We start from the raw sequence: 22,075 nt of genomic DNA, 5'->3' as shown, positions 1-22,075 counted from the left end.
AAAATCTAAACGACACTTTTATATGTTAGAAGATGGCATAATCTTTACTTATATATAAAAGGCACTTTGTGTGTGGGAGTTCGCTCCCTATGGACTGCGAAACAGCTGGGCCAATTTTTTAAAAATTTCACAGAAATGTACTTCAATTATTTTTTTTGAGATGAGATATTTTAATGAAATATCAAAATATTTTTCACCATCCCAGATTTTATTTACAATAAGCAAAAGATTTACTGAAAAATCGGTACGTTTTCGAAGAAAAATATCACATATAGTTTTCAATTATTTGTTTTTGTTCATCTCCTCTTTCGCCATTCCATTTTTTCTGCATTACATACAGCCTTATTAAATACCTACACACATATTTGACAGCAATGCTTCAAGCAAGTTACCATTCTCTCTTCTTTTCTAAGAAAATTATGTTTAAATCCATTTTTTATCTTTTTATCACTGTTTATTCACTCCAGACAAGGTACAGTGCCACCAAGTCGTAAGGAGCTACTACTTCAGATCAGATTTGCCATGACGCTATGTAGGGAGTTTGGCAGCGAGATGTCTGTTCATATTACACTTGAACTTCTGCATATCAGTACAGTCAGGGAAGCAGGTAACAGGAAGAAAATTCCAAAGTGTAGCTGTTCGAGAGAGTAGACAGTTTTCTGGCCTTTAGGGACCGCAACAGTGAAGTAGTGTGATTTTGTTGCTAAGCGGGGTTGTATATGTACGCCGAGGGGGCACAAGTGCAACGAGTTCATCAGTTCATCAGTTCATCAAAATACTTGTAAAACAGGCACAGAGATGCGATATTGCAGTGATGGGACAGGTGATGGGCAGTGACGGAGCTTATTTGACAAAGTGGGATATATTAGATTGAAAGCTCTTTTTTTGGATCCTATCCAAGAGGGAGAGACTAGTGATAAATGCACCAGATGTTGCAACAATACTCCATGCATGGGTGAATGGTGGTCTTGCAGAGGTGCAGGATACTCTCAGGTGTGAGTAGTCTTCTAGCACGATAAAAGGAACCCACCTTCTTTGCAGCAGCCTTTGCTGTAGATGTTGAACAGTTGAAGTAGCAGGTCTGGTTGGAAGAGGAAGGCCAAGAAAAACATGGGAAGAAGTGATAAAAATGTATTTGAGAGAAAGAGGGGTAAATAAAAACCTGGTCAGAGATATGTTAATTTGAAAGTCACTTTCTTTAAGACATATAATGCATGCCAGCATGAAAATAATGATAGAGCAAAGAAAGACTAGGAATATAATCAAGAAAAGTCTGTCATCGATGGATTTTATCTGATAAAATCAATGCTTGATTGACATTCGTAATTTTTCTTTTATATAACGTTGGTCTATGTTCTTGGCAAGAAAAAATGTCATTTGATTTAATTCATTTAAGAAATTTTTTAAAAACGACGTCATTAGATTAGCTCGTATATCTTCTTTCTCTAAAGGGTTGAGCTGCATGGTATCTTTCCTGCTGTCATAATACCATTCTCTCAGGCATTACCTTTTTGATGGAGATGATAGAGGGGTAGTGCAATATCTGTTCCATTATGATAAAAACATCTTTCAAGCATAACCTTTTTTTTGGGGGGGGGGTCTTTCTAGGCATTTCCTGAAGTATGTAGTGTACATATAGTGTAGTGTATGTCCATACCATCATACCATCCTTCCAGGAATTATCTTCTCCTTTGGGAGGATAGTGTACTATATATTAGCTTGTTATGATACCATCCTTTTTTTTAGAGGGATTCCTTGTCTTGGTCGAGGCCGTCTTAGATAACAATAGCATCTTTGGGTATGGCCAAGAACCACACTGACATTTAATATGAATTGGGTACAAAGTTATTGCTTTAACGAAAAAAAGAAAACAAAGGCTATAAAATTTAGGCTTTATAAAATTTGATATGCATATAAAAATGGAAATAAAATGAAACATAATAGAATAGAAAGGTCACCAGGTAACAATTGCTAACTAAGACAAAAATATAGTCACATAAATGAAAAACGGAGAAAAACGAAATTTTATAACAAGAGATAATATAAAAATTTCAGGTTAGTAAATGTTTGGTAAATAAAGTTCAGTAAATAGTCATAACGCTTAGAAATGGTTAATATGTTCATAGTGTAAATATGCACATCTAAGTCTTGTACGTGTGTGATTATTTGGTAGTGTGGCCTTGTGTATGTGTGTTGGTTTACCTTGTTCTTGTTAGTGCATGTAAAACTGAATAGTAATCCGTTTCTGTTCACATAACTCTTGTTAGTGTATAAAAAAGTGTGTGTAAGATAAAGGTGGCTAGTATGTGAGTCATTGAGTTCTTTTCTTTTGCGGGTAGTCTCCTCCCCCCACCACCACCACCACCACCAGGGAGGATTTTGAAGAGCGTACATTCAGGTTGTGTGGCTGGTGAAATCTAGAGAAAAACTGCTTTTGGTGACCAGGTCTTATAGGAATTTTAAAGTTCGCACTGGTTTACTACTTTCACATGTATGTGTTACTTTTGGTGGTTTGAAACGATTTTCATTGATTGAAAAATATTTTGAGTTCACATATTGATGTTGAAACTTCCTTGTTTGCTTTCAGGGGGATAAGGAGAAAAGTGAATGCCAATGAAGCAGAGGAAGAAATAGGATAAGCAATTAGAGCCATTTGCTTTTTTTTTTTTTCATTCAGTCGCCACAACCCAATCATGCATCACATATGATGCCGTCTAGACATTTTGTTTCAATATTTAATATATAAGACTTCCACTTTCATCAATTTCATTTTTTTATGCATGTCTTTCTTTCTGACCTTCCCTTCTTTTATAGCGGAAAAAAACAAACAAAATAAGCAAATATATACAATAAATAACGTTTTACCAAACGATAAGAAATTGAATTTTCTATCGACCTACACAACTTTAAACTTTTGAAACTGTTTGTAATTTTTTTTATTTCAAAATCTGTTTCGTTACTTTCACGTAGTCGATCAAATGGTGGTTGATTTTTATTTGGGGGAGGAGGTCGCTAATTTCAGGCAGGATAGTAAAAATAAGAGTGCTTGTATAGAATTTTCCCTATTTTAAAGAACAAAAATAAAGAAACCCACTATGATCTACGTACCAGTGACGAAAGAAAATATCGTCTTCCATAAATTATGTAAATTGATCAAGTAGTTTTATTTTTAAAAAAGAAAATCAAAATTTATGGCTAACATAAAATAAATACATACATATTCCTGGTGAGCCAAGTGCAAAAGATATCCAGACAATTGCACTTAAAAGAACAGAACAGCAAGCATACTAAAAAGAGCTCTCGGTTGGTTTCAATAAAAAGCAGGAGAATGTTGGCAGCTGGTTTGGCTGCCTCATACCCAGCATTACAATCTTCAAAGAAAGAAAATGAAAAAAAAAAAGTTAAAATTCCGATTTTGTTCAGATTTCATTAAATGAAAGAAGTTGCTTGTTAAAATAGAGTCGACAAATCGATGTTTTAAAATTGTCGTTTTAAGCAAAAACAATATTGTGTGCTTAATTGTCATGTCGAAAATAGAAATATGTCTAAAAAATTACGAAAATTCATCGAGTAGTAAAAAAAATATCTATTGCTAGAGACAACAAATATTGCCGTCATGAACACGTAATCTAAAATATTCGCTCCGAGTTATGTCCCCTATGTGTAGACTCTTACTATCTACTTGTTAACGTCTAAGAAAAATGCAATTTTGCCCAATTTTCCGTAAAAAATTACTTTTAACTCTAGATAACTTTCTACTCAATGAAGTTTTGTCATTTTTGGATATATTCATATTTTCTACATGACAATTGGTACGTAATATTGTTTTTGTTTAAAACGATATATTTTTTAAAAATCGGTCCGTTGACTCTATCTCAACACGCACCAAATTAAGTACGAGGAGGTGGGGACATCAGGTACAGGAATAAAGATTGTGACTTTCACTTCAAAATTTAAGAAACAAACAAAGGCAAAACGAAAAAGTGCTCGACTCAGAAAAAAAAACACAAATATATAACAAATAAATGTTACCAAAGGCAAGATAAATTACTCTTTTACCTATTGTGCGGCTAAACACACTTAAAAAATGCATTCATTTCTTGTTTTAAAATAAATAAATAAAAACCCAATTACGCCCGCAAAAAACGAAATTAATAAATTTCAGAGGCACAAAGATTTCACAAAATACGCACACGTAAATTCTGCGAGGAAGAAAACTTAAAATGTGTTTTGTTCGGCGGACAAAGTCGGAAGCATAACACGTGACAAAGACGTGCACTTTTTAACCAATCAATGCTCAAAGAAAAACTTAATTTGCAAACCTTTTTTCCAGCTTGTCTGGGAGCCTCTCAAAAAGTATATAAACGCTGAGCGAACGGTTCTCATTCTTACTTTTCTCTTTACTCTTTCTCTCGTCAACGTCTTCGTTGCCACTTCCTTTTGCCAGCATAACGAAACGCACTTATGCGCACGTATGCACAGAGAGAATAATGCAGACATTCAGCCGCGCACAGAAACATTTCTTTTTTCACTTCTTTTCTCATTACACACAAAAGAAACAAGCATGTTTCTCACTAAGAAAACAAATGTCATTCTCTTCTTTTCTTTTTTTCTTTCGATTCAACGAACATTCTAAAAATAACTTTCACATTCATAAAAATTGACTACCAAGACATGATTTTCGGACACTAAAAATGATTTCGATGTTACTTGTTAATTTGTGTAAATAAACGAAGTTTATTTCACATATTTGATTTTTTTATTATTTATTTTATTATTTGATTTTTTTATTATTTATTTTATTATTTGATTTTTTTATTATTTATTTTATTATTTGATTTTTTTATTATTTATTTTATTATTTGATTTTTTTATTATTTATTTTATTATTTGATTTTTTTATTTATTTATTTTATTATTTGATTTTTTTTATTATTTATTTTATTATTTAGGGGATCTAACTTGATTTATTTATTTGATTTTTTTATTATTTATTTTATTATTTGATTTTTTTATTTATTTATTTTATTATTTGATTTTTTTATTTATTTATTTTATTATTTAGGGGATCTAACTTGATTTATTTATTTGATTTTTTTATTATTTATTTTATTATTTGATTTTTTTATTTATTTATTTTATTATTTGATTTTTTTATTTATTTATTTTATTATTTAGGGGATCTAACTTGATTTATTTATTTGATTTTTTTATTATTTATTTTATTATTTGATTTTTTTATTTATTTATTTTATTATTTGATTTTTTTATTTATTTATTTTATTATTTAGGGGATCTAACTTGATTTATTTATTTGATTTTTTATTATTTATTTTATTATTTGATTTTTTTATTTATTTATTTTATTATTTGATTTTTTTATTTATTTATTTTATTATTTAGGGGATCTAACCTGATTACCGCTACACTATATATTCTGTACTTTCATCTAACAATTTAATAAGCATAACTACTGTACAAACTTAATCTAACTTGGAAAGCCTAACAAGAAAGGGAATTTTTTTTTATTATTATCTTACCCATCCCGCCACAAAAAAAAAAAAAAATTCGAAGGGTACTTTTTTTTTATTGGCTAGTACATATAGAGGAGATATAGAGAGCTAACAACACTCCCTTTTTATCAATTCTGTTGTTTTTCTGTTTGTCTTCCCTTTTGATTCTTCAATTCTTTTTTATCTTATCATATCTATTTCATTTTCCGAATTGTAATTATTTCACGTTGAGTGATCGGTTGTTTTGTTTTACGGCATATCAACCATCATTGGCTCATTTCATGCCGCAACCTTACACATGTTATGTATAACACTAGTTTGTAGATTAATGTGTTTTGTCGGCGTATATTTTCTAAACAAACAGTCTGTAAATAATTATCTTGGCCTTAGGGTCAAGATCAAAGTGTAGTAGCTGTTAATGAAAGTCTCGAATGAGGCTGTTAACGTAGACGCTGTTGAGCGTAAGGCTGCTCTAAGGTATGGCTCAGACGGGTACATTCGAAAGGTAAACGACCTGGAAGGGCACGCACTCGTGTTGACGCGGGAGACTTGCGAGGGGTTTCGAAAGCATCTATCGGAGCGCTTCACCCAACTACCCAGACTCAGGGTCGAAGAGTTTGGCAGCTATTTAGCCGACTCGCCCCGCCTCATGGCGGCTCGAGCGAGCTGTGATGGTCTTGTCGTGGAACATGAGATCATTACTGCATTGAAGCAGGTCGGCTGCAACAAGTCCCCGGGGCTTGATGGTCTACCCTACGAATTTTACTTGAGGCTGTCGCCCATGTTGGTTCCTATTCTGAAGGATATGTTCAACCCTTGGTTTGTTCAGGGCTCCATCCCTGGGCAGGTGACCAAGGGAGTGATCACATTGCTGAGGAAAGGTCAACGGCATGGTGGGGAATCAAAAAAGAAAAGAGAAAAGGAAAACTTGTTTATAGACACTTCATTAATATACATATGGTATTAATTTGCATATGAGGACAATGACGGCTGTGAAAAAAGAATGAATGGGAAAGTACAGAGCAGTTTTGTTTTTGGACAGCTGAGAGAGAGAGAGAGAGAGAGAGAGAGAGAGAGAGAGAGAGAGAGAGAGAGAGAGAGAGAGAACGGTCGATGAAGATTACAGTTGAAGTCAAGAGTTGGCAAGAAGGAGTTTGGACCAATATTTATTATTATTTTTGAATTTTAGTTTTATTCAAGTAATAGTATGAAACTGAATACGCCACCAGACTAGAAGAATTTTTGATCTGGAATCCTGTAAGATCAAGAGACCAAAAAGAAAGATAAACTATAAAATACTTAACTGGTCAATTGGGAAAAGGAAATTAATGTTCTTTACTTCTTTACTAATTCAATGTTTGAAAGGAGGACTTTAGTTGAACACTCGGATATTAATGTGTCTCATATAGAAATCAAGAAGGCGGCTCTTAGATTTCTGAGAACTCAACTAAAATGAAAGAAAAAATAAAGATAAAATTTATTTAAACCCATTCTGACGAAGTCTTTTTATCAATAAAGACGAAATATCTATCCATTGATTTGACTGTATTGTGTTCATTATCTATTTTTTCGTCACCATTTTTGTTGGATTTTATCCAGAGTGATAAATAATAAGTAATAAAGCCGATTGCCAGGACAAATAATATTCTGAGAGCCCATCTCCAAACTTCTCGTCTTAACATTCACAGGCAATATTAATTGGAACAAATACATTGAGGACATTGCCAAGACTGCTGCGAAAAAGGTGGGCTCCCTTTACTGTGCTAGAAAATTACTATATTATTCAATTGGAATTCATTATTGAGATGAGTATTATTTATTGATTTATTTCTTGTGGACTATTATCCTCATCTTTCTTAGTTGTCATTTCACAACCTCTCGGCCAGCTATTCCTCTGGCTTTTGTCAAGTGGTAACTGTGACAGGATAGGAACTCCGAATCTCCTAACTGCATTCTCAGCAATTATTGCCATCCATAGTTGTCATTTCACCACGTTTTGGCCAAATAAGCCTCTGGCTGGCTTTGGATAGGATTGAAACCGCTATCTTCAGACAATTCTCACCTGGAACCGTAGAGATTCAACGTCTCTATCCGCAACAAATAAATGAGAAAATTACTCATGCCAAAGAGTGACCTATATCTTTACAAAGCTGCCATTCGCCCATGTATAGAGTATTATTAGCACGTCTGGACTGGTACATCTACCAGCACTCTCGACCTTTTAGACAAGATCCAATAAAGAATCTTAAATCTAATAGGTCCCACTCTATTAGCCAAGCTCCAACCTCTGTCCCATCACCACAGTGTTGTATCCTTGTGCCTGTTTTACAAGTACTTTATGAAATGTTCTCTGATGAACTCATAGCACTTGTGCCCACTTGAAGTACATACTCCCAACTCTGACAAGCAGAAAAATCCTATCCTCTCACTGTTGAGGTCCTTAGATGGAAGAAAGAAATCTACTCTAATATTTTCTTCTCTCAGACTGCTAAACTTTGGAATTCTCTCCCTATTTCCTGCTTCCCTGACTGTACTAATCTGCAGAAGTTTAAATATAAGGTGAACGGTGAACGGAGATCTTGCAGCTCAACTCCCCACAGTCTCCTGTTAGACACAATTCTAAACAGTAGCCTCTTATGTTCCAATTTGCAATATACCTTGTTTGGGGTGAAAAAAAAGTTTTAAAAAAAAAATTGGACATTTTTCTTTCACTAATTCAAGTTGTAAGAACATTTATTATCAAAATTTTGTGTATTTGTTCATCTGCGACTGTCTCTGTATACAACGTGTGAGTCCACGTTAAAATGTAACTACCACATAACACCAAGATGCTAAAAAGCCTTCGACTAATAATTCCTTCCCTCGAATTGACTTTAGACTTCTCTTCCTGTTTGCTGCTTCTCTGACTGTACTAACATGCGGAATGTTTAATCTTTTTTTTTTTTTAATTCAATCTTCACCCCAAACAAGGCAAGTGCCACTTTGAAGTAGGAGGCTACTATCGGGGACAATTTGCAGGGGCATTATGAAGGGAGAATGAGTAGAAAGATGTTTGTTCACGTTACACTTAAACTTCTGCATATCAGTACAGTTGAGAAAGTAGTATCCCAGAAGAGAGTTCCAAAGACGTGCAGTTCTGGGGAAGAAACTATTGGAGTAAAAGGCTTTCTTACACCTAGGGATCTCCACTGTAAAGGGGTGGGACTTAGCTGCTTGTCAGGTCCGTCGGGCATAGTCATGTCGAGGAGGTACAAGTGCTTGCAGTTCGTCAGAGCAGCCACCATTAAAGTATTTGTAGAACAGGCAGAGGGATGCAACATTTCGTCGATGGGACAGAGGCTGAAGAGACATCTCACTGCTCAACTCCCCAAATAGTAGCCCTTACATTCCAAGTTGCAATATGCTTTGTTTGGTGTGAAAAAGGGTTAAAAAAAATCCTAAAAGTTTTATCACCTTTTATCATCAGACAGGTATGTTATAATTTTTCAAAGACGAAAACACCTGTTAAATAAGTTTACATAAGTTTCTGCATATACTTTTAGTCTTAATACCCATTCTTCTTATGCTATATATTTTTTAATGCCAGGCGATTTGAGAGGGGGGAGGAGGGGAGATAGGAGAGAAGGAGGAGGCCAGCTTTTAAAGTGAGTTGGTTAGGTATGAAAGGCTGTTGTCAGCTGTCCAATAAACTGGTTTGTCTAGTTGAGGTATGTCATTGGGATTTTATTCTATCTACATAATTGCCCCCCCCCCGCCGATCGTGACGTATATAAGCAGCATATCTTTATCCAGCTCTCATGACATTCCACTGTGGTGACTAACAGTCTAAGTGGGTGGGTAAGAAACTTATGTGATGGTGTAGGCGTTTTTACCTAGAGTGTTAAAATGAAATAAAATATATAATATATGCTTAAGCATGCAGACAGACAGACACACACACACACACACACACACACACACACACACACATATATATATATATATATATATATATATATATATATATATATATTACAAAGTAAGTCAAATTCTAGAAGTTAGGCTACTATAGCATTGCGTCTAAAAAACTGATATTTGATTTTGGCTAGCCAGTGAATTATCAAAATTTTCAGTTTGTGTTCTTTACATAACTAAAAATAAATTCCAATCAATTCCTCAATTCCATCGATTACATATTCTATCCAACCAATAATTATTTCAGTAATAGACACTCTCAGAGATTCACCATTGATTTTCATTAGATAAGCAACAGATATATACGATTATCCAATGAAATCGCTCTATTTCTTAAAAGTTTAACCACCAGAGGGCTGATTGGGATGGGCTTCACAGCTTCCTATGTGACATTCCATGGGTTCCTATCTTTGCTATGTCTCTGAATGATGCTGCAAAGGAGATTACTGATTAGCTTCTTGTTAGAATTAACACCTTCATTCCTCATCATAAGTTTCAATCCAAACCTCATTCTCCTTCCTGGTTTTCATCTATCTATGTCCATCATAATCATTACTTCAATCAGTATCGTTGGGATGGTTCTGCATCTTCTAAACAATCTTACAGAAGAATTAGCAATGCCTGCTAGAGATCGATGTCTGGGACTAAATCTAACGACTCTATCTAATCTAAAAAGGTTGGCTCTCATAAATTTTGAAGAATCCATAATAGTGTGGTAAATAGTTGCAAATCTGTTATTCTTTCTCTTTTTAATGGTCTTCAGGTCATTTCATCTTCTAAGGATAACGCTGATGCCTTTGCTTGTCTTTTTGCTGACAATACTTCTATTGATGATTCTGCCGCTGTTCTTCCTGATTTTCCTTTGAAAACTGATAAATCTCTTCATTCTATAATTATCACTAGAAAGATGTTTTTTAAGGTTCTTTCTGATCTTCACCAGTTTAAAGCTTCTGGTCTTGATCAATCTCTGTTGTCGTTCTCTCACGTTGTGTTCCTTAACTTTCTTCTATTCTCTCGAAATTATTCAATCTTTGTTTATCAAAATCATGTTCACCTTCTTGTTGGAAAGAGTCCTCTGCTGTACCTATTGCTAAACATGCTTGCGATTTATCTGACTCAACTGACTATCGTCCTCCTTTCTGTTGTTAACAAAGTTTTTGAAAGGTTAATCAATGGACAACTAGCTGATTTTCTGGAAAATCTGGGCCTCTTTAGTAATGTTCAGTGTGGCTTTTAGGTTTTCATGCAACTGCTGATCTTTTAACTGTTGTAACTGAGCAGATCTATCAGTTTATAAATAATTCAGGATAGAGTAGGGTTATTGCACTCAATATTTTAAAAGCATTCGACAGAGTGTGGCATTCTGGTCTTCTCCATAAACTTTGAGGTTATGATATTAATAGTCAAGTTCTTGATATTATTAGGTCTTTTTCTTTCTGATTGAAGCAACTCTGGATTGTATCTCTTCATTCTCTTTTCCTATCAATGCTGGTGTTTTTTTTGTTTTTTTTACACAGTGGTCACCACTTATCAAGGCCCGGAAGCCACTCAGAGATAAGGGTTATTGCAAGTACAGTACGTTAGTGTGGAGATTTGATGAAGTGTTTACTTAAGGGGCCGGTGCATTAGGAATTTGTTAACGTTGGACTTGAACACATCCAAGTTGTAGTCAGGTGGGAAGCAGGCAGACGGAAGAGAGTTCCACAGGCGTGCAGTTCTAAGAAAGAAGCTTTGTTCATGGAATCCACATTTTGATTTAGGCACAGATAAAGAGTGGGGGAAATTTTTCACAGTGGATTCGGCTAGACGGGTGTTTTTCGTAAAAGATTGGCGAGGAGGGACCAGAGATTGGAGTTCAGACGAGCACCTGCCATGGAAATAACGATAAAACAAGGATAGGCTTGCAACGTCTCTTCTGTGGGAGAGAGGTTGCAGGGTAGAGAAAAGGGCATCTCCCACTAAGCCACGAAGTCTATTTTGTACTCTGTCAAGGCAGGATAGGCTGTTTTTAGCAGCTCCTGCCCAGATATGGCAGCAGTATGCCATCCTTGGACGTACTTGTCTTTTATATAGATAGAGAATTGCATCAGATATCTTCTGGAGCGGTAGAAGGATCCCACCATCTTTCCAACGACTTTGGCAACAGACTTGATGTACGTGTTCAATTTCAGATCAGGAGTAAAGGTCAAACCCAGAAGCTTGTCAAAACACGGGGCCTCTCCCAGACGAGAGCTATCCATCACAATTGATGCCAGATGGGGATCAGAGCGTTGATGATGTAAGGATAGGAGTTTGGTTTTAGATGCATTAAAGGTAACCAGCCACGTCTTCCCTCACTGAACCACGCGCTCGAGATCAGAGGAGAGAGAATCAGAGAGAACTTTGTCATTTACAGCCTTTGATGTGTTGCCGTAGATGGTCGTGTCATCAGCATAGATGTCAACGAATGATTTAAGTATGTGTTTAGGGAGGTCATTGATGTAGATCAGGAAGAGAGTTGGGCCCAGGATTGACCCCTGAGGGATGCCAGCATTAATACTGCAGGCCTCTGATTTTTGTCCATCGACTACTACTCTTATGAGCCTATCGGAGAGAAATGATTTAATGATTGAGAAAACATTTCCAGTTATACCGTAGCTGGAAATCTTGTGAAGTAGACCCTTATGCCATACCTTATCGAAGGCTTTTGATATGTCAAGAGCAATTGCCCTGGAAAGGAAGCCTTTGTCAAGAGATTCACTAATCCTGTGAGATATAACTGTCAGCATATCTGCAGTAGATCTTGCAGAGCGGAAACCATATTGTGTGTCACTAAGAAGGTTGTTTCTGCTGAGGTGATTGACTATTTCTCTATTTAATATGGATTCCAGCAACTTACTCATAACACACAGGAGACTTATTGGTCTGTACTGAGAGGGAGATGACTTATCAACTGATTTCTTAAATACAGGGCAAACTGATGAGGTCTTCCAGGGAGTTGGAAAGCACTTCTCCTTAAGGCAACGCTTAAACAGTTTCGTAAGTATGGGAGCAAGTTCTGGTTGAAGCTTTTTTAACACTATAATTGGGATGCCGACAGGGCCAGTTGCTTTACTGGAATCAAGGCTCTTGATTAGCTTGGTGACCTCATGCACGGATATTTGTATGTTACCTAGCGTGTTCTGTGTTATAGGAGGAAATATGGGGAGTTGATGGCCTTCGTCGCATAGGGTAGAATTAGCTGAAATGTTCTTTGCAAATAGTTTGGCCTTGTCTGATGCTGACGAGATGACCTCTGGTCCATTGATAATGGTTGGGATAGAACGCACACTTCTGTTCAGGATCCTATTTGTTATTTGCCAAAATTGGTGGGAAGCCGCTGATCAGCTTCCTTGGATTTAACAGATTGGGCATATAGCTCTCTTGCATTTTTTATTACTCTTTTACAGTGGTTGCTGGCAGTCCTGAAATCAGCTTTAGTCTTAGTGCATCTATTACGTTGGTAGCTATGGAAAAAGTGATTTCTGTGCGCGATAGCAGCAGCACATTCTAGGGAGAACCATGGCTGGCTGTTAGGTTTTTGTTGGAATTTTTTAGATGGTATGAATTGGTCTATGCCTACAATTAACCATTCGGTCAGATCTGATACTATAGAGGACACTTCCTTTTTAAACATGGAGTGCAGAGGTAAATCAGATATGAATGTACGGAAGCTATCCCAGTCAGCCATAGAGTATCGGTATACAGTACAGTGGAGGGGTACGTCTGGGGACTTATTACATTTTGTTTTTATCTTAACTGATACGACGGAGTGGTTGGAGGATCCTAGAGGAGAATGAATGGAACATGAACATAGCTCAGGGGAAGTTGAGAGAAAAAGGTCTAGGAGGCTTGCATATTGACCTGGTGTTCCTCAGAATCTATTCCAGGCCCAACTCTGTTTCTTCTTTACATCAATGATCTTCCCAGGAATATTATTCATTTATACTGATAATACTACTCTCTATTCTGGTATTGTTTCTCACTCATCTTGCTTGGATCAGTGTAAATATGCAGCTCATCTAGAAGTTGACTTGGGTTCAGTTGTAGATCGGGGTACAAAATGGCTTGTGTCTTTCAATTGTAGGTGTGTCTCTTTTCTTCCTGAGATTCTCTGCTCTTGAAAAAAAATCCACTCTGAAACTTTCAGGTCTTTCTTTCTCGTCAGATCTTATCTTTGAGTTGACATATATTAAATCCATTGCTCTTTCTGATTCTTATAAAGTAGGTTTTCTTTATCGTTCTAAACACTTTCTCGCACCTGAAGCTATTCTCTATCTCTACAAATCTACTATGTATGGAGTATCGTTGTCATATTTGGGCTGGTGAATTTCTCTCCCATTTGAGAGTTCTTGATAAAGTGCAGAAACGTGTCTGCAATTTAATTGGTCCCACTCTATCTTCTCTGCAACCTCTCTCTCAGACATAATGTTACTAGTTTTTCTTTAAATTATTGCATGTGTTCTTCAGAACTGTCTGATCTATTTACTGCTTCCTTTGTTCCAACTCGTTTGACCCATTGGTCTAGTGGTCTCCATCAATTCACTTTTTTGATATCTCATTGCAATACAGTTTCTTTTTTACGCGCATGCACGCGCCATAAACAAATCTACTCATCTATGACTGACACTGCACGCGCGTAAAAAAGATGGCCGCCAAAGAATACAATGCATAATACAAATTTTTATATCTCGATAACTAATTATTTCTGCAAAATTTCAATGCGATTTTCGTATTCAGCATAGTCGAAAACCTATAAATGTCGTCATTTAAAAGAAAATTATGGAGGTGAACCTAATCTAAAAAAAATACTCCATTTTTTTTTTTTCTAATTTTTCCAACTCTATTTCCTTTAAAATAATTTAGTAAAGTTTATCAGATACATTAACAGTTTCGGCCATTTTCAATAAAGTATGTTCAAAGATTTCTTTTATTTCGACGGAGCTAACCGCAATCGAACATACATGGCTGTTTGTAAGAAAGGAAATAAATACGTGTCTACGTTTAAATGAAATTGGAAATAACGTAGTTATTGTTAAAAATGCGAAGCAAATAAAATTATCAGCAACTCATCAGGTGAACATGTTAGCTAAAGAATAACGTGTGGTAATTTATGAAACGAACATTTTTTTTTTTTCCACAACATATACACACGCAAACACATATGGATACGCAAACACATATGGATACGCAAACACATATACACACGCAAACACATATACACACGCAAACACATATGGATACGCACACACACGCACAAATAAACAGAAATATTTCTTGTGAGTTTTTGTTTTGTATGTCTAATAAAAAAAATAATTGTTTAATTAAAAAAAAATTTTTAAACAACATGATTTGATTCAAATGAACGCTCAAAAGCAAATGGCTCTAATTGCTACTCTCGTTCTTTCTCTGCTTCATAACTCCCAAAAGCAAGTTAGTTTTCACAGGAACGTGTTAACTCAAAATATTTTCAACCAATGATAAAAATCGTCTCAAACTGCTAAAAGTAACAAATCTATGTAAAAATTAATAAGCTGAGGCAAATTTAAAACTCTCAACCCTTCCCCAACCCATCGTGCCTTTGGCCGGGAGGGAGACAAATTGCAAGGATACCTTCAATGACTCACGTATAAGCTTTCTTTATATCGCAAGTATATTCTTGCACACTAGCACAAGTCAGACGAATTTAAAGGGATTGCTACTCACAGCTAGACATGCATTAACAAGAACAAGGTAAACCAACACACATGCACAATGTCATATTGCCAAATACTTACATACGATTCGTTTTTGTTGTCACTTTCAAAAGCAAATAAGTTTTCACAGGAATGCGTTTACTCAAAATATTTTCAACCAATGAAAATCGTTTCAAACCCAAAAGTAACAACTTTATGCAAAAGTAATAAGTCGATGTGAACTTAGAAACTCAGAAAGTGACCAAATGAGATTTTCCTCCAAACTTCTATCAACGCTCTAATCCCTTGTCTATCATCAATTGAAATGAATGGCTCTCATCTTGGGGAGGCTCCATGTTTTGACAAGCTTCTGGGTCTGACCTTTACTCCTGATCTAAAATGGAACACGTACATCAAATCTGTTGCCAAGGTCGCTGGACTAATGGTGGGATCAATCTACCGCTCCAATAGATATCTCACTGCTAATGCAATTCTCTACCTGTATAAGAGCTAAATACGTCCAAGGATGGAGTACTGTCGCTACATCTGGGCAGGATCTGCCAGAAACAGATTATCCTGCCTTGACAGGGTTCAAAATAGACTTCATAGTCTAATGGGGGATGTTCTTTTCTCTTCCCTGCAAACTTCCAACGGAAGAAACGTTACGAGCCTGTCTCTGCTTGATCATTATTTTCATGGCAAGTTCTTGTCTGAACTCTAATCTATGAACCCTCCTCACCAAACTTTCACGAAAAACACTCATCTAGTTGAAACCACTATCAATAATTTCTCCCCACTCTTAATCTGTGCCTAAACCTAAACTTAGGTTCCATGAGCAAAGCTTCTTTCTTAGAACTGCACGCCTGTGGAACTCTCTTCTGCTTACCTGCTTTCCAGCTGAATGCAATATGGTCGCCTTCAAGTCTAACATAAACAAATTCTTGATAAGTTGTCCCCTTAATTAATCCAATTTAACAAATTTCTCCTATTAACGATTACTACGATATTGTCCCATTGAGTAATGTACACTCATTAACCTTTATTCTTGAGTGGCCTCTGGGTCTTGATAAGTTGTGACTCCTTTGTAAAAAGAAAAAAAAAGATGACACCCACTGGTCACACCTTGAACAGGACTCCAAGAATGTACTCTCACCTTCTCATGCTTTTGGTTGGAGTTGGGAAGTCATGGCAGAAACAATTTCTAATGACCCAGATACAAGTCTTCTTCATTGCACGCACACATTCTTACACATTCAGGTGAACAGAGGCAAATTGCTACTCACAGTTATATACACATTAACAACAATAAGGTAAACCAACACACATGCACAATGTCATATTTCCAAATACTCATACACGTATATTACTTACACACATATTCAAACCATGACCACATTGATTTACATATTTATAAACCTGGCGACTCTTTAAAACTCTACTGTCTTCATCTAAACACAATCTCCATAAATTAACATTTTCATGATTGAAAATAATTTTTATATTTTATCTTCTGTATAAAAATGTTTTGTTATAAAATTTATTTATTTATTTTTTTACAAAATTCTGGTTATGTTTTAGTTAGCACTTGCTAACTAGTGACCTTTCTATTCTCCCAATGTTTCATTTGTTTCCATATCATTATGCACGTCTGTATATATCCTTCATTTTCTACTTTCGCAAAAAATAACATTTATATCTAATTTATATAAAATGTCCAAGTTTTTGGCTATACGCAAAGACTGTATTATCACCTCAAAAGTTCTATCAAGGCCAAGGACCACGCCGCAGACTAACATTTAACAAAATTACTAAAGAATAACTGAACAGTAAATAGTCGATGCTGATTTAAATAAAAGAAATAAATTTTAAACTTATGATAACAAATGCAGGGACAACTCATTTTTTTTTTTTTTGATAATAAGAATAACTTTATCCAACTCGTCTCCACCCCCCCTCTCTCTCTCTCTCTCTCTCTCTCTCTCTCTCTCTTTCTCTCTTTTTCTTGTTCTCTCTCTCTTTCTTGTTCTCTCTCTCTCTTGTTCTCTCTCTCTTTCTTTCTTGTTCTCTCCCTCTCTTTCTTGTTCTCTCTCTCTCTTTCTTGTTATCTCTCTCTCTCTCTCTCTCTCTCTCTCTCTCTCTCTCTCTCTCTGTAGAAAGTATATGTTACCATATTTGTAACAAATGCAACAATGTGATTGGTTTGAACATAGATGTCCTTACAGTTATATCGCATAGGATTAGCAAATCTCTCGACGGTGGCAATCTTTCTAGGGCAATTTCTCTTGACATATCTAAGGCCTTTGATAGGGTATGGCATAAAGGTTTACTTCATAAGATCGCTAGCTATGGTATAGCTGGAAAAGTCTTCTCAATTATTAAATCATTTCTTTCTGATAGGTTCATAAGAGTAGTAGTTGAGGGGCAAAAATCAGAAGCTCACAGTATTAATGCCGGTGTCCCTCAGGGATCCATCCTGGGCCCAACTCTTTTCCTGATCTACATTAATGATCTTCCAAATCATATCCTTACATCATTTGTAGACATTTATGCTGACGACACTACCATTTATGGTACCACATCTAAGACAGTAAACGAGCAAGTACTCTCCAATTCTCTCTCCTCTGATCTTGAGCATGTAGTACAATGGGGAAAGGAGTGGCTGGTTACTTTTAATGCATCTAAAACCAAGCTTCTCTCTTTACATCATCAACATTTTAATCCACATTTGTCATCAATTGAAATGAATGGCTCTCGTCTTCAGGAGGCCTCAAGTTTTGACAAGCTTCTGGGCTTGACCATTACTCCTGATCTTAAATGGAACACGTATATCAAATCTGTTGCCAAGGCCGCTGGAAAAATGGTGGGATCTTTCTATCGATCCAGTAGATATCTCACTGCTGATGCTATTCTCTATCTATATAAGAGCCAGGTACGTCCAAGGATGGAATACTGTTGCCACATCTGGGCAGGAGCTGCTAGAAAGGACTTGTCCTGCCTTGATAGAGTTCAAAATAGACTTCGTAGCCTCGTAGGAGATGTCCTTTTCTCCTCCTTACAACCTCTATCTCACAGAAGAGATGTTGCGAGTTTGTCTCTGATGTATCGTTATTTTCATGGAAAGTGTTCAACTGAGCTTCAATCTATGGTCCCCCCTCGCCAAACTTTCACAAGAAACACTCGTCTAGCTGTAAACACTATCAATAATTTCCCCCACTCTTTATCTGTGCCTAAACCTAAACGTAGATTCCATGAACAAAGCTTCTTTCTTAGAACTGCACGCCTGTGGAATTGTCTTCCGTTTTCCTGCTTTCCGGCTGACTACAGTATGGTTGTGTTCAAGTCTAAGGTAAATAAGTTCTTGATGAGCCGTTCCATATAAGTTATTAAATTTACCAAATTTTCATTACTAATGATTACTATATTGACCAACTTCTACTGTACACTCTTTAACCCTTATCCTTGAGTGGCCTCTGGGCCTTGATAATGTGGTGATGCCTTTGTAAAAAAAAAAAAAAAAAAAAAAAAAAAAAAAGATGACTATCCATGGAGAAATGACAGTGTTTAATACGTTCTTTCTATTACTGAAAGATATATATGACTGGATATAGCATGTAGTCAGTAAAATAGATTGAAATTGCTATTTCATTATGTGAATAACATGGAATGAAAAATTCTGTAATTCAATAAGCAGTTAAAATCAAATATTGATTTGGCAGATCTAGGTCTGACAGCAAAAATTCTGCAAGAAAACTTTATATGGCTATATATATATATATATATAAAACTTCTGTAATGGAGTTGGGTGTTCTCTACCTTACTAGAAAATTAGTAACACCAGAAAGTATCCAATATTTTTACAAAGACAAAATTTACCCATGCATGGAATATTGTTATCATATCTAGGCTGATGCATCTACCACTAGTCTCCTGCTTTTAAACAGGATCCAAAAAAGAGCCTCAAATCTAATGGGTCTCGTGCTCAGTGAAGCTCCAACCTCTGTACCATCACCTGTATGTTGCTTCTCTATATCTGTTTTACATGTACTATAATGCTCCGATGAACTCATAGCACGTGTATCTTCTTGATATACATACTCTCAACTAACCCAACAAGCATCAAAATCCCACCCCTTCACCAGAAAGTCTTCTACTCTAATAGTTTTGTCTCTCAAACTTCTAGACTTTGGAATTCCCTTCCTATTTCCTACTTCCCTGACTATACTAACCTGCAGAAGTTTAAATATAAGGTGAACAGACATCTTGCTGCTCAACTACCCACAATCCTCTGTCAGACAAAATCTCAAATAGTAGCTCCTTTTAGCCAAGTGGCAATATGCCTTGTTTAGTAATGAGTATATATATATATATCCTTTTAAATATCTAATTTCAGTTAATTATGAATGAATTATTATATAAAAGTCACTTTGTGTGTGTGTGTGTGTGTGTGTGTGTGTGTGTGTGTGTGTGAGTTCCTTCTTCATAGGTTCTGAAACAGCTAAGCCTATCTTTTGCAAATTTCACGCAAAACTAATTTATCTGTCTGGCAGTGTTCTTAGACATGTTTTGTACAGACATTCTTCAGATAAGTATCAAAAATTGAAAAAAATCCGATCTTAAAATTAGTCTTTCTTCTCTTATACATAAAAAAGAATTTTTACAGGGGAATATGTTACCTTACACCGACATAGCCTTGGCTGGTACGTTAAATATTTCACTGTAAAAATTTTTCATTTTTATTTATAAGAGAAGAAAGACTATTTTAAGATTGTGAATCCCAAATATCAGCTGACATGATATTGTAAACAAACATAGACGGAATTTGATGAACGACATTATCATTATTATTATTTATTTTTAAAATTGTTTTTGTGAATTAGATCATCGAGTAAATTATTCCTCAATATATAATAATCAATAGATGATTTATTCTCTAGTAGTACATAAGCAATCTGCATAAATTAAAATATCATGTTTAAGGATATTATATGACCAGGAAACGCCAGGCATCCAGATAGTTATGAATAAATTTCTATGTCTATATATATAAAAGGCAAAAGTGGCACGCACATTTTTGTATGTCCACAAAAGGCTTTTTTTGACGACGTTACTATTTTTTAGAACTTTTTATATACTTCCTAGATTATAATATCTATGATTTGCAAACGAACACGTCTCTATATTTATTTTGATCGACTTTTATAAAATTCCCTCTATTCCGTCCTTTCGCGTGTTTGTTCTTTTTCATATAAAAGCGAAACTAATTGGAGCAAAGTAGGCCACCTGGCTTTCCGGACGGGACCTTCAGAAACGCAATTAGCTTCGATCAATGTTGGGGAAACACTCCATATCAACAATTGCTATTCGTTTGGAGAGCTTCCGCTTTTTCGGGGGAGCTAGTTTTCCCAAACATTAAAGCAAAATATGGCAGAAACTGGACTTAAGCCGACCTTCATTTCTGCGCCTGCGTGATTCTTAACTTATTCGCTTCAAGTCAACTTTTTGATTGGCTAAATTTGAATGCTTTTCACTTCCACTCTCGTCATAGCGTAGCGGTAAGATGTCATCTTTTCTTTCACTTTCTTTTCCGCCTACGCATCATGGGTTCGAGCCCACATGCTTACTACCACTTTTTTTTTGTTCGAAACACCCAGGCAACGCCGGACACACCCGCTAGTCTATAATATAAATCTCACCTGTCTGTTTAAATGTATGTATGTATGTATGTATGTATGTATGTATGTATGTATGTATGTATGTATGTATACCTAAAACTTTCGACAGAGGCGACGGATTTTTATCAGATTGCTATCATTTTGAAGCTCGACTCTTTGGACAACAAATATCGAAAAATTGGCTAAAAACATTAATTTCTTCACCCTCAACTGGGCACTTTTCTACAGGGAGGGGTCACTTTTTTCGCCGATATTTTCGAAAATCATCACCTCTTTTTGATTGTCTAGCTTTAATTTAAACCTTTGCCACTTCCAGTTTGGCGATGGGCGCAACAGCAAAGATGTCACATTCTTTTTTTGTCACATTCTTTTCCTCCTTTATGGTATGGGTTCGAGCCTGCCTTCCTGCCTGCCTGTCTGACTACTACCACAGGGCTATTGTTCTCATATTGAGTGTTATTTGTGCAACATTTCAGCCAGTTTGGCCTTCGATAGTCTTCAGGCATGTTGGTTGTTATTAGGAAAAGAAAGAAGGAAAGAAGAAAAATTTTCATATTCTTGGAGTTAGTCTCTGTTTTATGATTATGGTTTCATATGTGTGAAAACAATTGGTTGATTAAGATGAGGCAACTCTAATAAAGATCGACAGGGGATTATTTCCCTTCCATAGCTGAAAGCTTATAAAAATTAATAGCATTTGGAAGCCTCTAGTTGATGGAAAATAAAAATTGTACACCCTTAAAATTTTGGTGATGGAAGGGAGATAATCCCCTGTCGATCTTAATTAGAGTTGCCTCCTATTTGTCAACCATTTTTTTTTCACACATACGAAACAACAGTCATAAAACAAAGACTAACTTTAAGAATAGGAAAATATCTAGAGAGTCAGTAACTTTTCTCTTTTCTTTTCCAAATAACAAACATGCCTTAAGACAGTTGAATGCGTAACCCACCGAAACGATGCACAAATAACACTCAAGAATGAGACCAATAGTCCGATCAATACAAGTAATATATTAATTATTGGTTCTCATATTGTAACAGAGTGCATATGAGTGTGTGGGCAAATATCAGCAGGAACCGTAGGATAGCTGGTTCGCAAAGATATTAGCAGCAGCAGCAGCTGAAAACGCACATATGCAAATCAAGAAGTATGCGCGAGCTTGCATAAGAAGAAATAGATAAAAAGGGGAGAAAAATGCATCACGTGACCAAGAGAGAGAAACAAAGTCTGCGCTGGAGA

At 35.8% G+C, this 22,075-nt stretch overlaps 1 protein-coding gene across 4 annotated transcripts in view; it reads right to left on the bottom strand.

Annotated features, from left to right (window-relative positions):
• LOC145289422 (uncharacterized) overlaps positions 1-22,075 on the bottom strand; it is a 163,583-nt gene that overhangs the window by 22,385 nt on the left and 119,123 nt on the right. For 2 of the 4 annotated variants that reach the window (XM_080136412.1, XM_080136413.1), the window contains one exon: positions 3,218-3,371. In XM_080136412.1, the coding sequence (XP_079992538.1) occupies positions 3,218-3,371 (154 nt within the window). Of the gene's footprint in view, positions 1-1,961; positions 3,372-4,322; positions 4,868-22,075 lie in introns of those variants that run through there. The other 2 variants (XR_013869307.1, XR_013869306.1) reach the window with 2 other exon arrangements.

Source organism: Euprymna scolopes, chromosome 2, assembly GCF_053919585.1.
Source record: "Euprymna scolopes isolate OS-2025 chromosome 2, ASM5391958v1, whole genome shotgun sequence".
NCBI classification, from domain to species: Eukaryota; Metazoa; Mollusca; class Cephalopoda; order Sepiida; family Sepiolidae; genus Euprymna; species Euprymna scolopes.
The sequence above is the reverse complement of the archived record's forward strand: the minus strand, read 5'-3'. Positions and strand labels throughout refer to the sequence as shown.